At 38.1% G+C, this 17,778-nt stretch overlaps 1 protein-coding gene across 5 annotated transcripts in view; it reads right to left on the minus strand.

The window, feature by feature from the left end:
- Positions 1-1,026: 1,026 nt before the first annotated feature.
- Positions 1,027-17,778, minus strand: part of LOC108626843 (ras-specific guanine nucleotide-releasing factor 2) — a 41,894-nt gene continuing 25,142 nt past the window's right edge. The window contains exons 5-27 of one of the 5 annotated variants that reach the window (XM_026815101.1): positions 17,604-17,710; positions 14,398-14,545; positions 13,496-13,794; positions 11,659-11,888; positions 11,403-11,599; positions 10,776-10,901; positions 10,601-10,703; positions 8,836-9,087; positions 8,370-8,521; positions 7,810-8,192; positions 7,634-7,740; positions 7,403-7,510; positions 7,078-7,326; positions 6,837-7,016; positions 6,481-6,761; positions 6,286-6,408; positions 5,929-6,053; positions 4,714-4,734; positions 3,168-3,522; positions 2,939-3,036; positions 2,568-2,850; positions 2,165-2,362; positions 1,027-1,983 (exon numbers count right to left, since the gene is read on the minus strand). In XM_026815101.1, coding sequence (XP_026670902.1) covers positions 1,792-1,983; positions 2,165-2,362; positions 2,568-2,850; positions 2,939-3,036; positions 3,168-3,522; positions 4,714-4,734; positions 5,929-6,053; positions 6,286-6,408; positions 6,481-6,761; positions 6,837-7,016; positions 7,078-7,326; positions 7,403-7,510; positions 7,634-7,740; positions 7,810-8,192; positions 8,370-8,521; positions 8,836-9,087; positions 10,601-10,703; positions 10,776-10,901; positions 11,403-11,599; positions 11,659-11,888; positions 13,496-13,794; positions 14,398-14,545; positions 17,604-17,710 — 4,317 coding nt within the window. In that variant the 3' untranslated portion in view covers positions 1,027-1,791. Of the gene's footprint in view, positions 1,984-2,164; positions 2,363-2,567; positions 2,851-2,938; positions 3,037-3,167; positions 3,523-4,713; positions 4,735-5,928; positions 6,054-6,285; positions 6,409-6,480; positions 6,762-6,836; positions 7,017-7,077; positions 7,327-7,402; positions 7,511-7,633; positions 7,741-7,809; positions 8,193-8,369; positions 8,531-8,835; positions 9,088-10,600; positions 10,704-10,775; positions 10,902-11,402; positions 11,600-11,658; positions 11,889-13,495; positions 13,795-14,397; positions 14,546-17,603; positions 17,711-17,778 lie in introns of all 5 variants that reach the window. The other 4 variants (XM_026815100.1, XM_018027753.2, XM_026815103.1 and 1 more) reach the window with 4 other exon arrangements.

A 17,778-nucleotide genomic window follows, 5' to 3' on the forward strand; every position in this document is an offset into this window, starting at 1 on the left:
TATCGAAATTAGAAGAAATGTGCACTCTTTTTAATTATAAGAAATGTGTTTGTCTAAGGTACATGAACTTTTGGGATTGACTGTATAGCCAATACATCCTTAAACGAATGAAACGTAAGTGCGATTCATTTATATAGTTTTAATTTACATTTCGTTATATATATGTACTGACTTTTACCACATTCACTACGATGAATTTACTCGCACAACTATATTAGACAGTGACAATAAAATTATCGCCAAGAATGATAGAATTAACGTTTCGTCGACGTTACGTTTTTAAATATACTGATATGCTAGTTCCTGACATGTCTTCTCTTTCTTAAATTCATTTTCCGATTAGCAATTATATGTATACATGTCGTTTCCATTGTTACCAGAAAGAAAGTACACGCTTCCCTTTCACCGAAGTATCAATGAATAGCTGACAACTAAGAGAAACACGTCGACTCGATAGAAAGAAGATATGAAACGATAATCGTACGTGAATGAAAACTGGATCAATATTGAGAGCTGACCGAAGGCATCAAGTCATTACTCTACTGATTGTCAAATACAATCTTTGTCCACCGTTTCGCAAATGTCCCTCGATTACTTTTAATATCAACGTTCGTCCAAGGAAATTAATACTGCTCGATTGAGCTTAAGATCGTGAAAAATCAATGATCAGTAATCCCAACGCACCATCGCGTTGAAAATAATCATCGACAGCGTTTAACGTCTGTCGACGAATTACGACTTTAATCATCAATAGGCTGCGGATTCTTATATAAAATAAAATATTTAAAAATAGGATTTTGCATATTTCCCATCATACATACATATAACTATTTTGATATCCCATCCGCTTTTGATACTTCGTTTAAATCCGCAGCCTAATCATCAGTTTGTCGTAACGAACGAAACGAGGATCTATTGGTAGGATACTCGTTTAAACTATTCTTTAAGAACGAACCAGCGTTCCGATAAGACTGTTTGAAATTTCGATCACGCGCTACCATTGCAAACACGGCGCGATCGATCCTCTCTCTCTCTCTCTCTCTCTCTTTCTCTCTCCTCTTTCCGTGATCGAATTTTCTTGGTAAATTCGACGTAAACGCACGCGGGTCGAAACACAGAGAAAACGGACGAACGAGGGTTCATGGACAGAAATGGACGGGGTTGGAAACACGTTGGCTCGTGTCCAGCGCGAAAGGACTCGCCGTGTTTGCGTCCGGGTATCGGGTATCTCTACCTTCGACTAACGTCAGGGGATCTAATTATAAATTCTGAATTCAAATTTCGATGGAATCATTATCGTAATCACGAGATTTCTGCCTTACTGTCACAAATGCTTCGGACAGAGGTCATAATTTATCCACTCTAGCAAAAGAGATGTTCGTCTCTATATAGTATACTTTACATAAAATTAACGATAACTGGAAAGTTCAACATTTATGCAAGTAAGGTAGCATCTCGAATTCAACACGACGAACGAGATGAAATTCTTATTATTAAATAATCAACGTTCACGTTAAGAGTTTCGACATTCCTTGTTGCTATATTTTTCAATCTCGAAATACCGCGTAAACCTGTTTCTCTGGAATTGAATCCAAGGAGAGATTAAATTTTGTTCAGGAATCATCTATATATCTGCTCATTTCCTTTTTTTTTTTTGATCGCGGTTAAAATATTCAGTAGTCTCGTTTTAATTACGTCTCTTATCATCTAGAAAAGTAACTTGAAGACGGGGATAATTACGTGTTTTACTATTGATAAGTAGGTGATAAATTCATTTAGTGGGTGTGTCGTTTACGGCAGATTAATCAAAGTTGAACTACTTAGCCTAGATGCTCTTGGCTCGATCTCTAGAGACATGCGATAGAGATCTTTCTCGCTCAACAATAATGACGGGTCCAACAGGTAGTTGGTGACCTTCGTCATCAGTTCAATCTTGTACGGCGTCTGTTGGAAGTGACGTATTTCACGGATCACATGAGCAACCTGAAAATCAAATCACTCGATCAAGTTTCGTCGTTTTACATCTCATTTCTCATATTCTAATTATTCGAATGAAAATTTGATTGAAACATGATTTTAATGAAATTATTCATCATATAAGACTGGATTTAATCAACATGATTCATTATCTGAAAAATTACGTGAGATTTATTAACTTATGTACCATTCGCATTTTTGAGAAGTTTAGAAGGCCATCGTCGGTCATGGCTGGCGTACCCTCTTCTATGAACGACAGATCGGTCAAATACAATCCTAAATAAGGGATGCAAGGTGGATCGCAATGGTGCAACACTTCTCTCAAGTTTCGAAACCGACTATCTGAGGACACTATGTTTTGCAGCTTCTCAATTGTCTGCTTCGTCTGTGAACAGATCGAAACAATTTTCTCGGTGCATAAAAAAGTGACATGATTCAAGATTCATATTTAGCAAAATCCACAGTGATTAAAAATCAGCTGCGAATTTTGTTCTCTAAAATGTGTGCTCGTTTCATACATTCAATTTTTGTATAATTCCATAAAATCTGCAGTCTATATAGTTAATGTAATAAATTTCATGAGATTTTACCGTTTTCGACACTTTCTCCCATGTCTTCTTTAATCGGAACACGCTGCTGTTCGTGAATGCGGCGCAGATCTGCAACACGCCGTTGTAATTATGCAAAACTCTGTTGATATCCGCGACTGCGGCCCATTTCTCGATCGCCGCAACCCTTGCCGAGAGGTTCGAGCGGCGAATGATTTCCGACACGACCAATTGCGAGACTTCGTTGAATCTCTTCGTCATCAAGAGTAAGTGCGGGGCGCGCGTAGCTTTGTCAGCCTTCATCCATGCTTGTCCAAGGAATTCTCTGATTACGCAAAAAAAAAAAAAATAATAATGTACGATCCATTCAGATAAAATCGATTTCATTAGAAATTAGGATATCGGTTACTTACTCGCTGGAGATAGAAATAAAAATCTTATGGTCCAAATACGTCATCTGCTCTGCAATCTCAAGCGCGGATAAAGTCTCGATATTCTCTTTGGTCGGCACCTAAAAATATTAACACTCTCAATTTTAAATAAGTTTTATACATTTAAATAAAGTCTAAAGAATGTAGAAAATCATACAGACGTATTGTTTAAACATTGACAGTCTAATAGTACGAAACAAAATTTACGTACGGAAGGGGGACTTAGCAATTTCCTCAAGTCGACTTTGTTACTCTCGGGTTTAGTGATCAATCTGAGGAGTTGATTCGCGGCTTTGTGTTCAGCCGGTAGGAGATTGGGGCAGTAGGTGATGTCCTCCAGGAACTCTTTCGTCAGTTTTTTCAATTTCGGATTAGACTCGAAGTCTTGACCGTGTTTAGAGATCCAGTGCCTAAGAACGTTGAGCACTCGCATCGTGGCCGCCGTTGAAATGACCGACTCCTTCCGTCTATTCTTTTCCCGATCACTGCCCCTGTCTATGTCCGGTGGATTACTGGACGCGGACGTTGCGATCGCGAACGCAGTAGCAGCCGTGGCCGTGCTACTCCTATATATTTAAGAATTTATTCATTTTTGTACCAAAATCTTCAGTGTGCATTAAATATTACATTCCTTGTCGTTCGTTCATTTCACGTTTTGTACGTTAATCACTTATTTAATTTGAACTCTTGTATTCCTTTTGTCGCAAGTCTTACATCAAACGCGTTACGCAATAGTGAACGATTATATGTGAGGAGAACAGAAAATATTTTCCCTTCCTGCTTATATCTACAAACTACGTAGCACATGTACTTTACTCTATGTTCATTCTGCAATCATTCGAAATACGCTGAACGTGAAGATCATTAGAGTCTCTAAAATATTTTACAGCTGAAGCATCGCAGTCTTTTACGTACAGCATAATTCTCATAGGCGTCGTTGAAAATGAATTGGCACAATTTGTGATTCAATGTTTCATTATAATTTTCCATTTCTCTAGCACGTTGTTGAAAGAAGAGGATTTGAACGATGATATCAGCCTATTGCGAATGATTCTTCTAATCTATTATCTAATGTGCACTAGTGTGCGTTTTGCCGTCTAGTCAACTAACAAATACCAACAATGCCACAGCGGTATCCAGTTGCCATACTAAATACAAATGTCGTGAACATCATCGCCGCGAACGTCCAGTGATACAAGGCGTTTAAAAAAATTTTCAACTATTTCTATTTCGTTTATCTCGCACATGATGCAGTGAAAAGAGAAAGCAACGATGCGTGAATAAAATATTTATCAAGACGATTTTTCTATGTTTTCATAAAAATATGTCGAATAATTTTACGAAGTTATAAAAATATAAAAGTGTTTGGAAAAAATTTCATATTATTAAAGTACATAATTTCGATTTTATGAGGGATTTTGTTTTGTATAAGTAAAATTCAAGCACGCATGCATTTGAAATTTTATTAAAAATATCTTTTACAGATTTATAAAAATTGTTTAGAAGAAAACCTTGAAGTGTGGTACACCATGAATTATCAACACTCTTTGAATCGAACTTTCTGAATTTATGTATTAATCAGTCATGAATTGGAATAAAAATAGATGAATTGAATGAAATGTTTAATTCGTTCACATTGTGCAGACACAGAGAGAGAGAGCATACAGAGTGGCTTGGTGACATACAGTTCGTCATGCACCATGTACAATGGATATTGCCCAGTGTGTGTTTCAAAAGCAGTAAATGACGATACTTACCATATCGGTACAGGTCCAATGCTATAAGTGACACAAAACGCCATATGAAATACAATTGCATTAAAAGGACCAAAGAAATATTTTCCTGGATTTAAGGAATTCATTTTCACGACTTGTACAAACGACGTCGTATTCGAAACAATAGACAAATATACATATATATAAAGTAAGCACCTTGATTTACAAACACCATCGAAATTACATTGCCATTAAAAACTGTTGCCTAAAGAAAAGACGATCTTCATAGAATTGTCAGTTGTATTAGAAATTATAATTCATTGTTAACAACAGATCTCGATTAATCGAATAGAAAAATTTTTCATTTGTACATCTGCTTAAATGTAATTAAAAAGAAATTAAACTAGAGTTTGTGAAGTCATATTTGGTATAAGTTCTTATAGAAATAAACAGTGATGAACAAGATGGATGTTGAACTAAAGGGAAAAATATATTTTAATGTAAATAAGATAAGATACACAAACTTTCCAATAATCATCGTATGCATTGAGTCAACGGTCTCAATTTCAAGTCACTTTTATAATTTTTAGTAAATCTGTACATTATTACATTCTCTTTCTTATCTGAATTACTTGAACGTATTATAAAACACTTGCGAAACAGTTAATTTTAATTCCATGCCAATCGCAGTTTTGAGACCGTTGCTAAAATAGGAAGTTCATAAATGAATAGATCGAAATGAAGATAGAAAGATACGAATATCTCAGTCTACGAAAGAAAAGGAAGATTGATTGTAGGCGGAAGAAAGAAAACACGTAAGAATACCGAGACGAAGCACTCATGCGTAAGAAAGTGAAAAATACCTTTATTACAATTAACATTCAATAGCGATACCGATGAAACGAAATAGAGATAATTCTTTTTCCCCTCTCTCATCTGTTTCAAGATATACAAACGCCTATACAAATCATGTTTCTCTGTTTAATCACATACGAATCTCGCGTTGGATCGTCATCATATTTCATGGTACTATCGTTCTACCTGTCGTTGGCTCGATACATCATCACTGTCTTCGAAGCGTTGCATGCCATCGTTCTCTCTTTTCATATCGAGCGATTACAATAAACGATCATCAATTTTGTTCAATCGTATAATCGACCGATCGGCATGCGCACTCGTTTTTTTTTTTTTTATATGATGTGTACAACAACGTATGGGTGGTAAACACTTAAACACGTCAGGAATACTGGAACGAACCTTCGTTGACTCTGCCTGGAGCTGGTTATCACCACTCCGGCTCTGCTTGATATCTGGTCCTGTTGGAAGTTGCTTTGCGAATACATTTCCGACTCTTGTATTGATCGCCTGGTTGACCAATAATTCTGCGAAATATAAATTTTCAACGTCAATTCACGAGCATTTTCTATCCACCGTTGAACTGACTCCTCGAAGATATTTATAACTATTTTATTGATTACCAGACCGCCATTGATTGAATAATTAGATAATTATGAGCAGAGGCCAAAATGTGACGAGCGATAAAAATGATAAATATTTGTGCGATAATATGTTTAAACAGAAACGAAAGTGACATATAAGTGTTGATCAACGTACTCCAGTTATGGTAGAAATGGAACTGCTCCTTCCAGTAACCGTGGGCGCGGAAGCGACCGACCCTCTGTGATCGTAAAGATGCGACGTCTCGTGTTTCTGCTGACCTAACTGAGGAGACTGGGACTGAATTAGAAATAAATTATTAGTATTGACGATAAACGTTTGTAAATAAATTGTTCCTCTCAGGAGTCTTACAGTGGCTCCGGGCGCAGATGCGATCGACGCTCTGTGCTCGTAACGATGAGAATAATGTTGAATCTCTGGTCTCGAGTGTTGAAGTTGTTGAGGAGACGGAGGCGGTACAGGAGAACTACTTTCAGATTCGGCTTGTTTCTCTTTCTCCTCTCTGGCTACTTCAGATTGTGCCTCGGCTCTCTTTTCTTTCGGTGTCTGAGGAGTCTCCGTGAATGTTTCCTGTTTTTCTAATTTCGGCGTCTCGGGCTCGGAATCCTCACAACTTGATTGTCCGATTGCTGCTTCAAGCATTGGAACGTAGTATGACGAAGACACACAAAGGACGTTGTTCAAATTAAAACATGTTATGGACTTACCACCCTTTGGATGGTCGGTCGTTACTAGCGTGTCAGTGTCCGTGGAAGCACCCCGTGAATAAGTACCCCCGTCCTGAGGGCTACGATCGGATCCAGAACCTGATCCTGATCCTGTCGATCCGACCAACGTAACAGAGCTTAGATTACTCGGAGACGAGGGTGCACTGACCATAGTATTATCTGAAATATTATTATTCGTACGTTCATAGAAGTACTGATTAAACAAATGAATAATTGTTACCTGTGAGAGTCTCGGAGCTCGACGAACCGCCAATGACTTTTGGTATGGTCAAATGACAGCCGTCGTCCTCTTCCTTCTTCTCCTCCTTCTCTTCCTTCTTCTCCTCTTTCTCTTCCTTCACGCGAACACCAGTTTTCCGTGGCGTCGTCGGAGATTGAGAATCACTGGACACGGTGGACGACACTATAGTCGGGCTCTGTTTGATTATCGGAGGAGTCTCTGTGATCAGACCTAATTGCTCCTCGTCCACTTAAATAATTAATCGATAATTACACATTCATTCTAACACCGTTAATTCGTAAAGATCGTATTGTGATCTAGTTACCTCTTTTATAAGCACCACCCTTCCAGTACCCTTTCGAATTGAGCGTGTACCCGCTGCCGCACTCAGAGGAATGACTCTTCCCTTCGCCACTTATTTCAGATCCATACCCTGTATAAAAAATGTTACGTTTTATTTTAATCAAAGGAGGCTCGTTCCAAGAGACAAACGGATTTAATGAGTCTCGAAATATGACTGCTAAATCAGCTGAATTATTATTGAAAATAATCCTACCAGAGACTGTGCTGGCACCACTGATTCTTCGTGGCGAGATATAACTCCTTCTGTCATCCACGTGCAGTTGCGAGTCCGTCGCATTTCCTGCTAGTGCATCTAAAGATCTAAAAAAAATATAATAAATACTCATTAGTTCGTTCTGTAATAATAGATCGATTATTATGTCAACTTACACGAAAGATCCTGTCGGCATTTCAGCGTCGCTTAGGTCGGACTCGTAAAATACTCTCTTCAAAGCTTCTAACACTATGACTCCATCGGTGAATACGCGATACGTTAACAGGAACGTGTTCAGGAAATCTATGCTGAGGAATCTCAAGTCCGTCAGCCTTTGAAGCAGACGCTCGGGCGTGGCCGAACGAATCTGAGGTAACTTGCAGGAATTCAAATTCCCGCTAAATCTGATGTCTACGTCGTCTTTGAACAACCTCGGGTCGCTTCTAATGGATTGAGGCATCGTGACGGAACTAGTGTCCGGCAACGAGCCTCGTAGCAGGTCGTTGAAGTGAACGTTGTCCATGCACTGGCTGATATCGCTGATCCAAGCCGCTTTATCCTATTCGGCAAATTCAAAGTCAATCCTTCTCGCGAATATAATTCACAATTATGTATGAATTAAATAATTCACAATTTATTATAAGTCTTTTTTGTAGTGGATTCTTTAAAAATATTTTTTGCAGTGGATTCAATTGTAAACATTTTTGTTCTATAATATCACGATCGTGAATTGTACCTCGATAGTATGGGCGACGAGATGTATCGAGACTTGCGGTCCACCGGATTTCAAGTCGAATATTATCTTAAAGTCGCGGTTCTGCAATTGGGTGCTGACACTACCGCTACCACTCCCACTGCTCTCGCTGATACCGCTGGACATCGAACATACTGACAGTTCTAAAATCAGTTCGCAGTCGCGGCAATACTACATTAATTATATGTAAATATATTTGACACAAGTTTCGCACTAAACGGATCAGCCAAATGCTTAGTTAGCCGGTGCAGCCCTTAAGCGTCAACAAAAATCTGCAGCGTCGCAAATAAACGAAGACGAAGAGAGGAAAAATGTTTCGAAACGAAACGGCTATAAAATGTGAGGAAATAAACATTTCTGCATTCTGTATTAAATAATTGATTAATAATAATTGCGGCAACGTAGCTGGAAAGAAGCGTCAAACGAGATGATTTAATTATTATAATACCGTCATCATCCGCGGTGCTCTGATCGTGGGGATCTTCCACTAGCTTCGCATCGGCGAGCGGTATCTTGCCAATATGCGGAACAAGATTCACACGGCCATCGTCGTCCGACTGACGCGTTGTCAACAGTAAATGATTGGTGAAGAGGAAACACTTCCTGAGTGCCTCTTTCTCGCTTCCGCTCTTTCCTCCGAAAGTCGCGCTCAATCTGCTTCGTGCGCCTTTCGGCTTATCTAAAATTTGGATGAGCGTACCTGAAAAAAAATAATTATTTACAGTTCATTCTCTCGTCGTATCTCTATTGACTATTAAAATGTATTGTTAGTACATTAACATCAACGCACGACGCATATAACGGTAATTAGAGATTAGAACGTGAAACACGTTTGATTCGTATTAAAATTCTGTTCAATGATCAACATAAATTGCAACGTTCACGAAGTAATTATAATTTTGGCATCTGTCTATTTACACGTAAGTGGAATTCTATAAAATATGCTTCCTACCCTTATCGAGGATTACACTCGTGTGTACAAAAATAAGAAATGCAATTACGGTGTACCTGAATATCCTTGATCCCTGTCAGTGCTAATTTGCACAGTTTCTTGGTCCCTGTTTTCCTCTACCGAATCTAACACAATTCTTACGAAATGATCTACGCTATCACATTTTCGGCTGTTCACCAATTACAAGGCTCACGCACGTTTGTATTTACTCGCTCTTCTCCTCGTCGGCTCCATAACGCGATACGAAATTTTGAGTACGAGTTCAATCAGTCCTCCGGCAAAAGCGTTATAAACGTAGAAAATTTCGATTCACGGTGTCGAGGGGAAAAATTTCGCGGGCGGGGCTTTTCCTATACGCTATAAAGACGAAGGGACGTTTACGTAGTGGCCATGTGATGCGATATCAAACACGAGGGATCAGGGCCGTGTGAATGAGAGAACGTACGCGCTTCCTCTTTGCGTAGAAATTCTTCCCGTTAAATTATTATAACGCGAGGACCAGATCAATAATAAATTCGTCTGCGCATACATGTTTATTATTGTTTCTGTAATAATTAATTTGAATCTAAATTAATGCCTGGATCGAGTGCAGAGAGATATATGTTATTTGAAAACGTCTTTAAAGTTTATATATTGTTAAATGTGTCGTCTAATAAAGTTCTGAAGATTTATTTCATGAAATATTTTGATAATCTGTTGGCACGTCGTTGAGGCAGCCCTGGTGATAGTCGTTGCGCATGATCGAAGATATTCGGCGTAGAACGCGTACGAAATATTCAACCCCATCGATTCCGAGGCACGTCAGGGGTGCGCGCTTGCGCTCGCGGCCACGAATTCTCGGCTTCTCATGGACTCCCTTACCAAACCATAAGCACGAAATTAATCGCGCGAGACTTTACCGACCGGCGCCAAGAATTTTCCATCGATTTTCCCCAAGGTAAAACGGAAACGGTGGGACGCGAGTATCGGTGATTCTTGAAGGAAAAGTAAATTCCTTCTTGGTAAAGAGATTTATGTTATCAATCACCGAAACAATGGCTTTAAGATCGTATTTCAGTCCATCGAGGAGAGATTCGAGGATTCCGAGTAATTTCACCTCTGCGTTCAGTCATAGAATTTCCATATAATTCTTTTCATAATTATTGATCATAATCTATCCACGTAGTTGGAGATAAAAAATTTTGTAATTCGACTAAATTTGAAAAACAATACGCATCACAATTCTCGAGTTTATGGATTCTAAAAGATTGGAACTGCTCACCCTGTCTGACGAACACTTGATTAACGTCCAGTAGAATATCGCAGCCTTCCACGATCATTCGTTCGACAGCCAAATTCTTCCGCAAATTTTCAGTTTCACTGACCTGAAGCAGAAGCAAAATTGATTATTAAAAATATAATTAATTAATCAATCAGAGATATAATTGATAAATTACCTCATCGCGCATTTGCCTCGATAGAGCTTCCAAGTGTTGCCCCGCGTTTTGCAAACTCTTACGTTCGACGTGACCAAGAGGCGTCAGAGATACTAAATTGTGCAATTTGATTATATACCCTGGAATCTGAAAACGAAATGAAAAGAAATTAAATAAAAGATCAGTTTCTTTGTTAATTGTTATTTAAACATTTCACAATTCAGTCAATGCAAAGATAGTTGTTATGGTATTAATTCTCCGCTTTAGTGATCGTTCATCGTTTCGCGAAGTTCAACATAAATGTATTATACTCTGATTGCATATAATGGCTGTTCAATCCGATTAATGGTTCTTGGGAGCATAATGCACCTGCTTCAAAGCGTATTTCTGTTTCCCAACTCCAATATTCTACCTTGTTCACGAGTAAATACGTTTTAATTTCTAATGTATGCACGTTGCACTGTCCCAATTTCATTTAGTCAAGTATTTTTCGTAGGAATTAAACCTTAACGTCTAATTCTTGATTCTTCATATTTTCAGTACCACAAAGTGAAATCGATATCAGAAAATGATTAAAGTGATTAAAGTTTCTTGAAGTAAAATCGATCTATTTAAGGATTAATTTAGAAGACAAATGACCCGACGTACCTGATGCATAGGGTACGTTAGGAAGGTCTCCAGGGAACGTCCTCCGCAAACAGACTTGTTCTCTAATCTAGTGAGCAATGCAACGAACGCAGGTGATTGTTGTTTGCATTCGGTCAACACCTGGAGACTATAATGATGATTCCTGACGTACTCTTGATAAATCGACAACATCGGTAGTAACATGTCGAACAAATCGCCTGAAATCATCAGCACCGATTTATTGCCAGTCCTCGATCTCGGGTAATGAGAGGCGTACCGATGACTATGGTGGGCCAACTCTCCATACGAGCTGTGAGACCCTTGAGGAAGATCTGATGAAGAAACAAGACGGTTTCACTGTTCAGAAAGATACTGTTCACGTCCTCGTGGCTGCATGGGGGTTTCTTTGAACTCGCAGCCATCTTGAGAGGTCTCAAGAAACAGCTCACCAATATCTCCATTTGCTCCGTGTACTCTTCCTCCGCCTCCACTATTTGAAACACTAAGCTGAAATTGTTAACAAACATGGAACATGAATCATTTTATGATCTGCCTCACTTCTTCGAAACGTTTCATTTCAACGCTTCGGCAAATAAAACGTTCAATTTCCTGAATAAATACAGCTTGGAATATCATCGAATCTCGTATCATGAATATTATCTAATCATCAGATTGCAGATTTTTATTCAAACAGTTAAATCAAACTCTGCTTTATTTTATACGTTACATGCACTGGTCACGTTCTTACAAATTTATTACAACAGCCCACTGCGTGCAAACTGAACGTTTATAAAAAAAATAGAGACACAAGTCAGAAACTCTGCATACGAGAGAAAGGAAGTTTTAATTCTGGAATTATTATCAAGTTTTTCTGAACGTGTGGGATCCGACGTAAGGATATCAATTTCATTCAGACGTTAAGCCATCGCTAGTACTGATTAGCGCATGGCTATGTCGAAGACATGACGCAATTAGCAAATCGGTTTCTCGCTCAAAGCTAATGAGTTTCCGCTTCGAGGAATTATTACTTCCAACAAATCTAAAGGGAAATGACGGACAGCTTATAAACGTGGTTCTCAGATTTCGCGAAACCGAATATTATTATGATTTCATACTATTCCCAATCTCGCCAACGAATTCATCGTTAAACGCGATGCTTTTAATGGTTGTTAATATTTGCGTTACGTTCGATATTTCTGTCACGCACATCGATTCAGCTATTTAAAGAGGAACGCATAAATGCGGGCATGTTCTCAGTCGCGATTGCAATTACAACTTCGATCGCTTTTTATTAACGAATTTCGTCCGTTAGTTGACTTTCCTATTCAACTCTCGATACGTTGTGTTATGACTCACAATGATAATTTGTATTTCCAATTTGATAATGAAGAATATTTGTCGCCAGAATTACTATATAAATTAAAGTATAATAATGCTTTAGGAATTGATATTTATTAAAAGAATTATTACTTTATGAAAGCAATTAATTAATTGCGTCGGAGCTGCGCCGTGTGCGCGGTTGACCATTAGTCAACAAATGCGCGAACGTATTAAATACCAAACGCTAGCGGGCAAATAATACCTACTCTGTATTACACGTGTTTATCAAGGTAAACTTTACCCTCAACCGCGGAACGTGTTTGCACAGAAGCATTTCATCTGAAGTGATCTATTACCACGCTCACACCACGCATCGGTTAGCTACACCGACATCCACTTTACGCTCGTTTAACCATTTTCATTAAGTTGAAAGTTCACTGCAGGATCGCTTAAAAAAATACAGTGACCGCGAAACAGGTTTAATAACAATTTAGCATTCTATGCCTTGAGACAATGGCAACGAAATTCAGTAGCAGAAATAAACGCGGTGAATAAAGTGTACCGAATAAACAATTTCAGAGACGGAGTAACTTTGCAAATTGAAATAATGAAAAACGATGATTATATTTGAAGCTACGATAATTGAACCGCACAGAAAACGCTATTAGCATCGCCGCATAAATTCATTTCAGATAATAATACGAATAATAATTGTTTATTTCTTCGCGCATAAAAAACATCAAACTTAATGAATTATGGTAGCGTGCGTTTAGGAATTGAAAAGTACTACTGACCTGTTCCTCCTACGCATGTTCTCTGCGTCAGGACTTTTTATGTATTGTTCCACGATCTGCTGCCACCGTCTGCGACAGAGCCAACCTCTTAAGAAGCTTTGAACCTTCTTTATCTTACGCATCTCGGCCTCAGTGATGTCTCGCATGCCAAACGGGGAACCGGGGCAGTTGTTATCGTCATTGAACAGTGACCCACTCATATACATACTTCCAGTGCCCTGAGACATGGTTCTCTGGACTCCTAGTCTCCTCGAATACGACGTCGACACCGATTCCTGTTGCTTCTTCAGACTGACCACCTGTAAAGAACGTTGAATATCGAGCATCAGTCCTGAACGAGTAAAACTGTATTGAATAAATCAGCCGGACGTGAATAAACGATGTGAAAAGTGGCTGCGAAATTGATTGAAAGCTCTGAAAATGATTTTCAGTGCTTCACAGGAAAGCGTGAATTTCCACGTTAGGAGAATTTGATAACGTCTTCAATAAAATTGCAATTGATAGTATCGTGAAACCTTTTGATCATTTTTATGGAAGGTTGAACGGCACGTTATGTAAACTGTAGACTTGACGTATCGGAAATCTTGTACAAACTTCAATACGTGTTCAGTGAAAGCATCTTCAGAGATTGAAAATCGAACCATGTAACAATACGTGACGGTTTTATTGACAGCCACGTAAAGAAATGATGCATCTGAGAAATGCAATATTCCTTTTACTTGCTTTTGAAATAACTGACGTTTTAATATGCATAACGATTAGAATAAATATTCATGCACGAAGACTTATTTATAAATTGCGCCATTAACATTTACACATTTTTTGTCAGTGTTTGTCGTATCAACAGTTAAAAAAGAAAAGTAGAATATAAAGGACTTGAGCAGATCTTTTTATCAACTCACTTCGGCCCGGAGCATATTTCTTTCCAATGTGAGGTCCTCGCATTGCTTAATGTACTGCCACTTGGCCGTTTTCTCGCTCTCGACTATTTTCAACAGGTGCAAGTGTTTCTGCTCGAGCTCCTCCTTTTGCAACAGCATTTTATTGAAACTGCAATCAATGACCACTAAGTTAACGGCCTGCCCTCCTGTGCTTACGTACTAAATGCATTCAAATTTAATCGCGACCTAGTCAAACCCTAATTACCGAGCTTTCGTGGGTTTATGCTCAACATTATTAACGTTAATACGTTAATACGATGAATTCTTGAATATGAAGTAAAATTTAATCCTCACCTCATAGAGTCAGAAAACTCATCTAAAATTATGCGATAGTCATTGATTTTATTCTAAAGACTGCTAAAAATGGAAGGAGGTTTCGATAAAAATTATTTCAAAAACTATTAATTTGTGTCATGTTCATTTGAACAGAAACTTGTCTATAATTTCTCGAGTGTTGCGAACGAAATGCAATTTATTAGGAATAAGTTTAATTATATTTGGTTTATTAATGCAGGCATAAACGTTGAATGCTCGAAAATTTAGCAATATGTCAAACAGGGATTGGAGTTCATGATCGATCAGTTTTGCGTCAGAGAATTCGTGAATCGATGGAAACAATAAACAACGTTCGGAGTGTAGCTTACGTTATGAAATATACAATGTGGCATTCACGTCATCTGCCAAACGAGAAGATATTATGCGCTATTATCAAAATGATTCGTTCTCCGCTGTGGAATTTTCGCATATTTCGACAAACATTAAAAGTCAAAATCGTTCAGTAAATATTCTTGTACGCCCGGCATAAGTGCCATTAAGTGTTTCAAATGTTAAAATCATTAGCTCTCTAACTGCAATTCAGTACATCTTACGTATACAATGTCAAAGGCATACCAAATTCCTGGGACAAGGGATGCTCTTCAAGTTAAGATCTGGGCTGCAAGTAAATTCCCGAGTAATCCTTAACAATTCCTGAGTGGTTATACCCTGAGAAACGTTCTACCACATCAGCGGAATCAAGTTTCCACAGCGTGCAATACAAGAACCTAATTGCACGTACCAAATTTACAATTACAAAATGTTTGCAAAATTGTTATTTATAACAATAGCCGTGCTGGTATTTATATATTATTGTCAATGGTGGTATTAAATTAAAAGAATCCATAATAAATTAGAAAGTTCACGGTTTAAGTAGTATTAGTACACCATTAGTCAGACAACGAGACTGAAGCACCTTTTGCTATTACATTTCCTTCTTTGTTTTAATCTGAACTGATTCGTGTCATCAACCAACAGACAGGAGCTTTAAAAAAGGACTGAATTATTAACCGTATTGATTATTCTCAATCAATTCACTTGAGATTTAAATATTTTATCCGTAAATGCAGATAACACCAATTTTTTAGCTGCCTCTTGGGTTAAAATTCGATCAATAGTCCATTCACTGGGACATCGAGCGACGTGTTCGGTATAGCGTCAGAAAAGAGCATGCTATTCCCGGAAGTGCGAATGCCATTACTCGGTCTTTTATCAAGAAGTAATCATAAGGATTAACTGAAAATAATTCTTAGTACTGCAATTGTATTTGTGTCTAAAGTAATAAAGTAAAGAAATTGTGTGCACCAGACAGACGTTGTTTATTAATCGTTCAAAGGGAACGATCTCGTTTTATTAAAATTCGAGGAACACGTTTTGCAAATTAATCTCGAGTTTGCTCAATGGAAAGTGGAACTATGGTTCTGATATATTTTCGTTGGAGATACTCCAAGTGTTTATCTTCGTTTACGTGATGGTACTATTGTTTTAAGAGAAGAAGAAAAAAGCGTTTGATGGACAACGTGCGTCGCCTGCGACGCACGAGGTGCTCGTTTGATACACCTGGAGGCATTGCCAGGACGATCACGTCCGTCTAACAGGCGGAGCCATTAAGGTAGCAACGTAAAAAAAAGAAGAGAACTGCGGTCTAGGAATTTATCTCTCGACGTACGAGCCCGGCAAATAATACAGAAAATAATTGTGCTCCTCATTTTTCAGCCCGTAAAGTACGGCCGTCTGGCCTGTCGTTCGTTATTAATTTCTTTCACGTGTTTCATCGTTACCAAACTTTTTACTTTCCGATATAGAACGATACAATGTTCCGAAGAGAAATATTTCATATAATGATAAAAAGTAGTAATCTCAGTCGCGTTATTAAATAATAAACGAAATAAAAGTGTGTGGCATGTCATTTCGCAATGTTCATCTTCGGTGAAATTATTTTCTCGCAGTGGTCTCTACCCCTTTGAAACACGGATATGTAAAATTTAATACAAACGCGAACACGTCTGATAGAACATACTCTCTGTTATTAAAACCGTCGTAATTCATCACCGTCAATCTCTGTTCAAATATTTTTCGTTCGGATTTCATTCCGAGCTTCACAGAGAACACATAAATCTCGCAGAATTCCTTACTTAACATGATTCACCGTACAAAACAGTGTCGCCTTCATTGGTTCGTTAGAATGCTAAGTATTAAAGTTACAACAGCCAATAATGCTATCTCTATCGAAACTCAGTAATTCTCTAAGTTCGCCTGTGTGTTAACGTTCAGGTTGTAATTAACTTTCGTCGTTCGCTAAAGCTTACCTCGAAATAATGTACGTATCAATTTTCCGTTATATCCTTTGCTTGTTCGCCTAACATTCTCGTTTTAATTACGCTAATTACGCACATAGTACTTACGCAGTAAGATCACTTGCCTCGTTTTCTGGCAGGATTTAGAACAAGTGCAAATAAAGGGAGATGATTAATTGAAGTACAGGGACTAAACGAAACATCCTTGTTATACAGGACAAGTACAATACAGCTTCGTTATTTAATTAAATTATCATGATGAGCCAAAATTTATATTAAATTTATATTAATATTCTTGTACTTAAATTCTTGTACTTCAATAAAATGCAATTCAATTTTAAAAGAGCTTTTAATGGAACCTGTAAATATTCTGTTAGTTCGTTCGAAACTCTTACAGTCTCATATTTAACTATTGAACAGGGAAAAAGAATTTGCAAGTAGATGCCTAACACATTCTCTTCGACGAACAGAAAACTGACAAAAGTTCCTGGGACGAATCCTCTTCAACTATGCATGCAGTATCGAAAAAAAGTTTTGTGGCAACCCAATACGTACCTTCCATCCCGTATAGCTTCGATCCACGTTTTGCAATCGTATTCCGTGTTCGCTTTCAGTTCGTATTGCCGTTGATTCTCTTTCCTATATGATATAGCGAAACAGAGCTGAAATCAACCGAGAATTATATTACGATATATCCTCTTATACATTAACGATTATTATCTACGCTAGA

The sequence above is a fragment of the Ceratina calcarata genome, unplaced genomic scaffold (assembly GCF_001652005.2).
Source record: "Ceratina calcarata isolate Rehan_Ccalc_2016 unplaced genomic scaffold, ASM165200v1 scaffold43, whole genome shotgun sequence".
Taxonomy (NCBI): domain Eukaryota; kingdom Metazoa; phylum Arthropoda; class Insecta; order Hymenoptera; family Apidae; genus Ceratina; species Ceratina calcarata.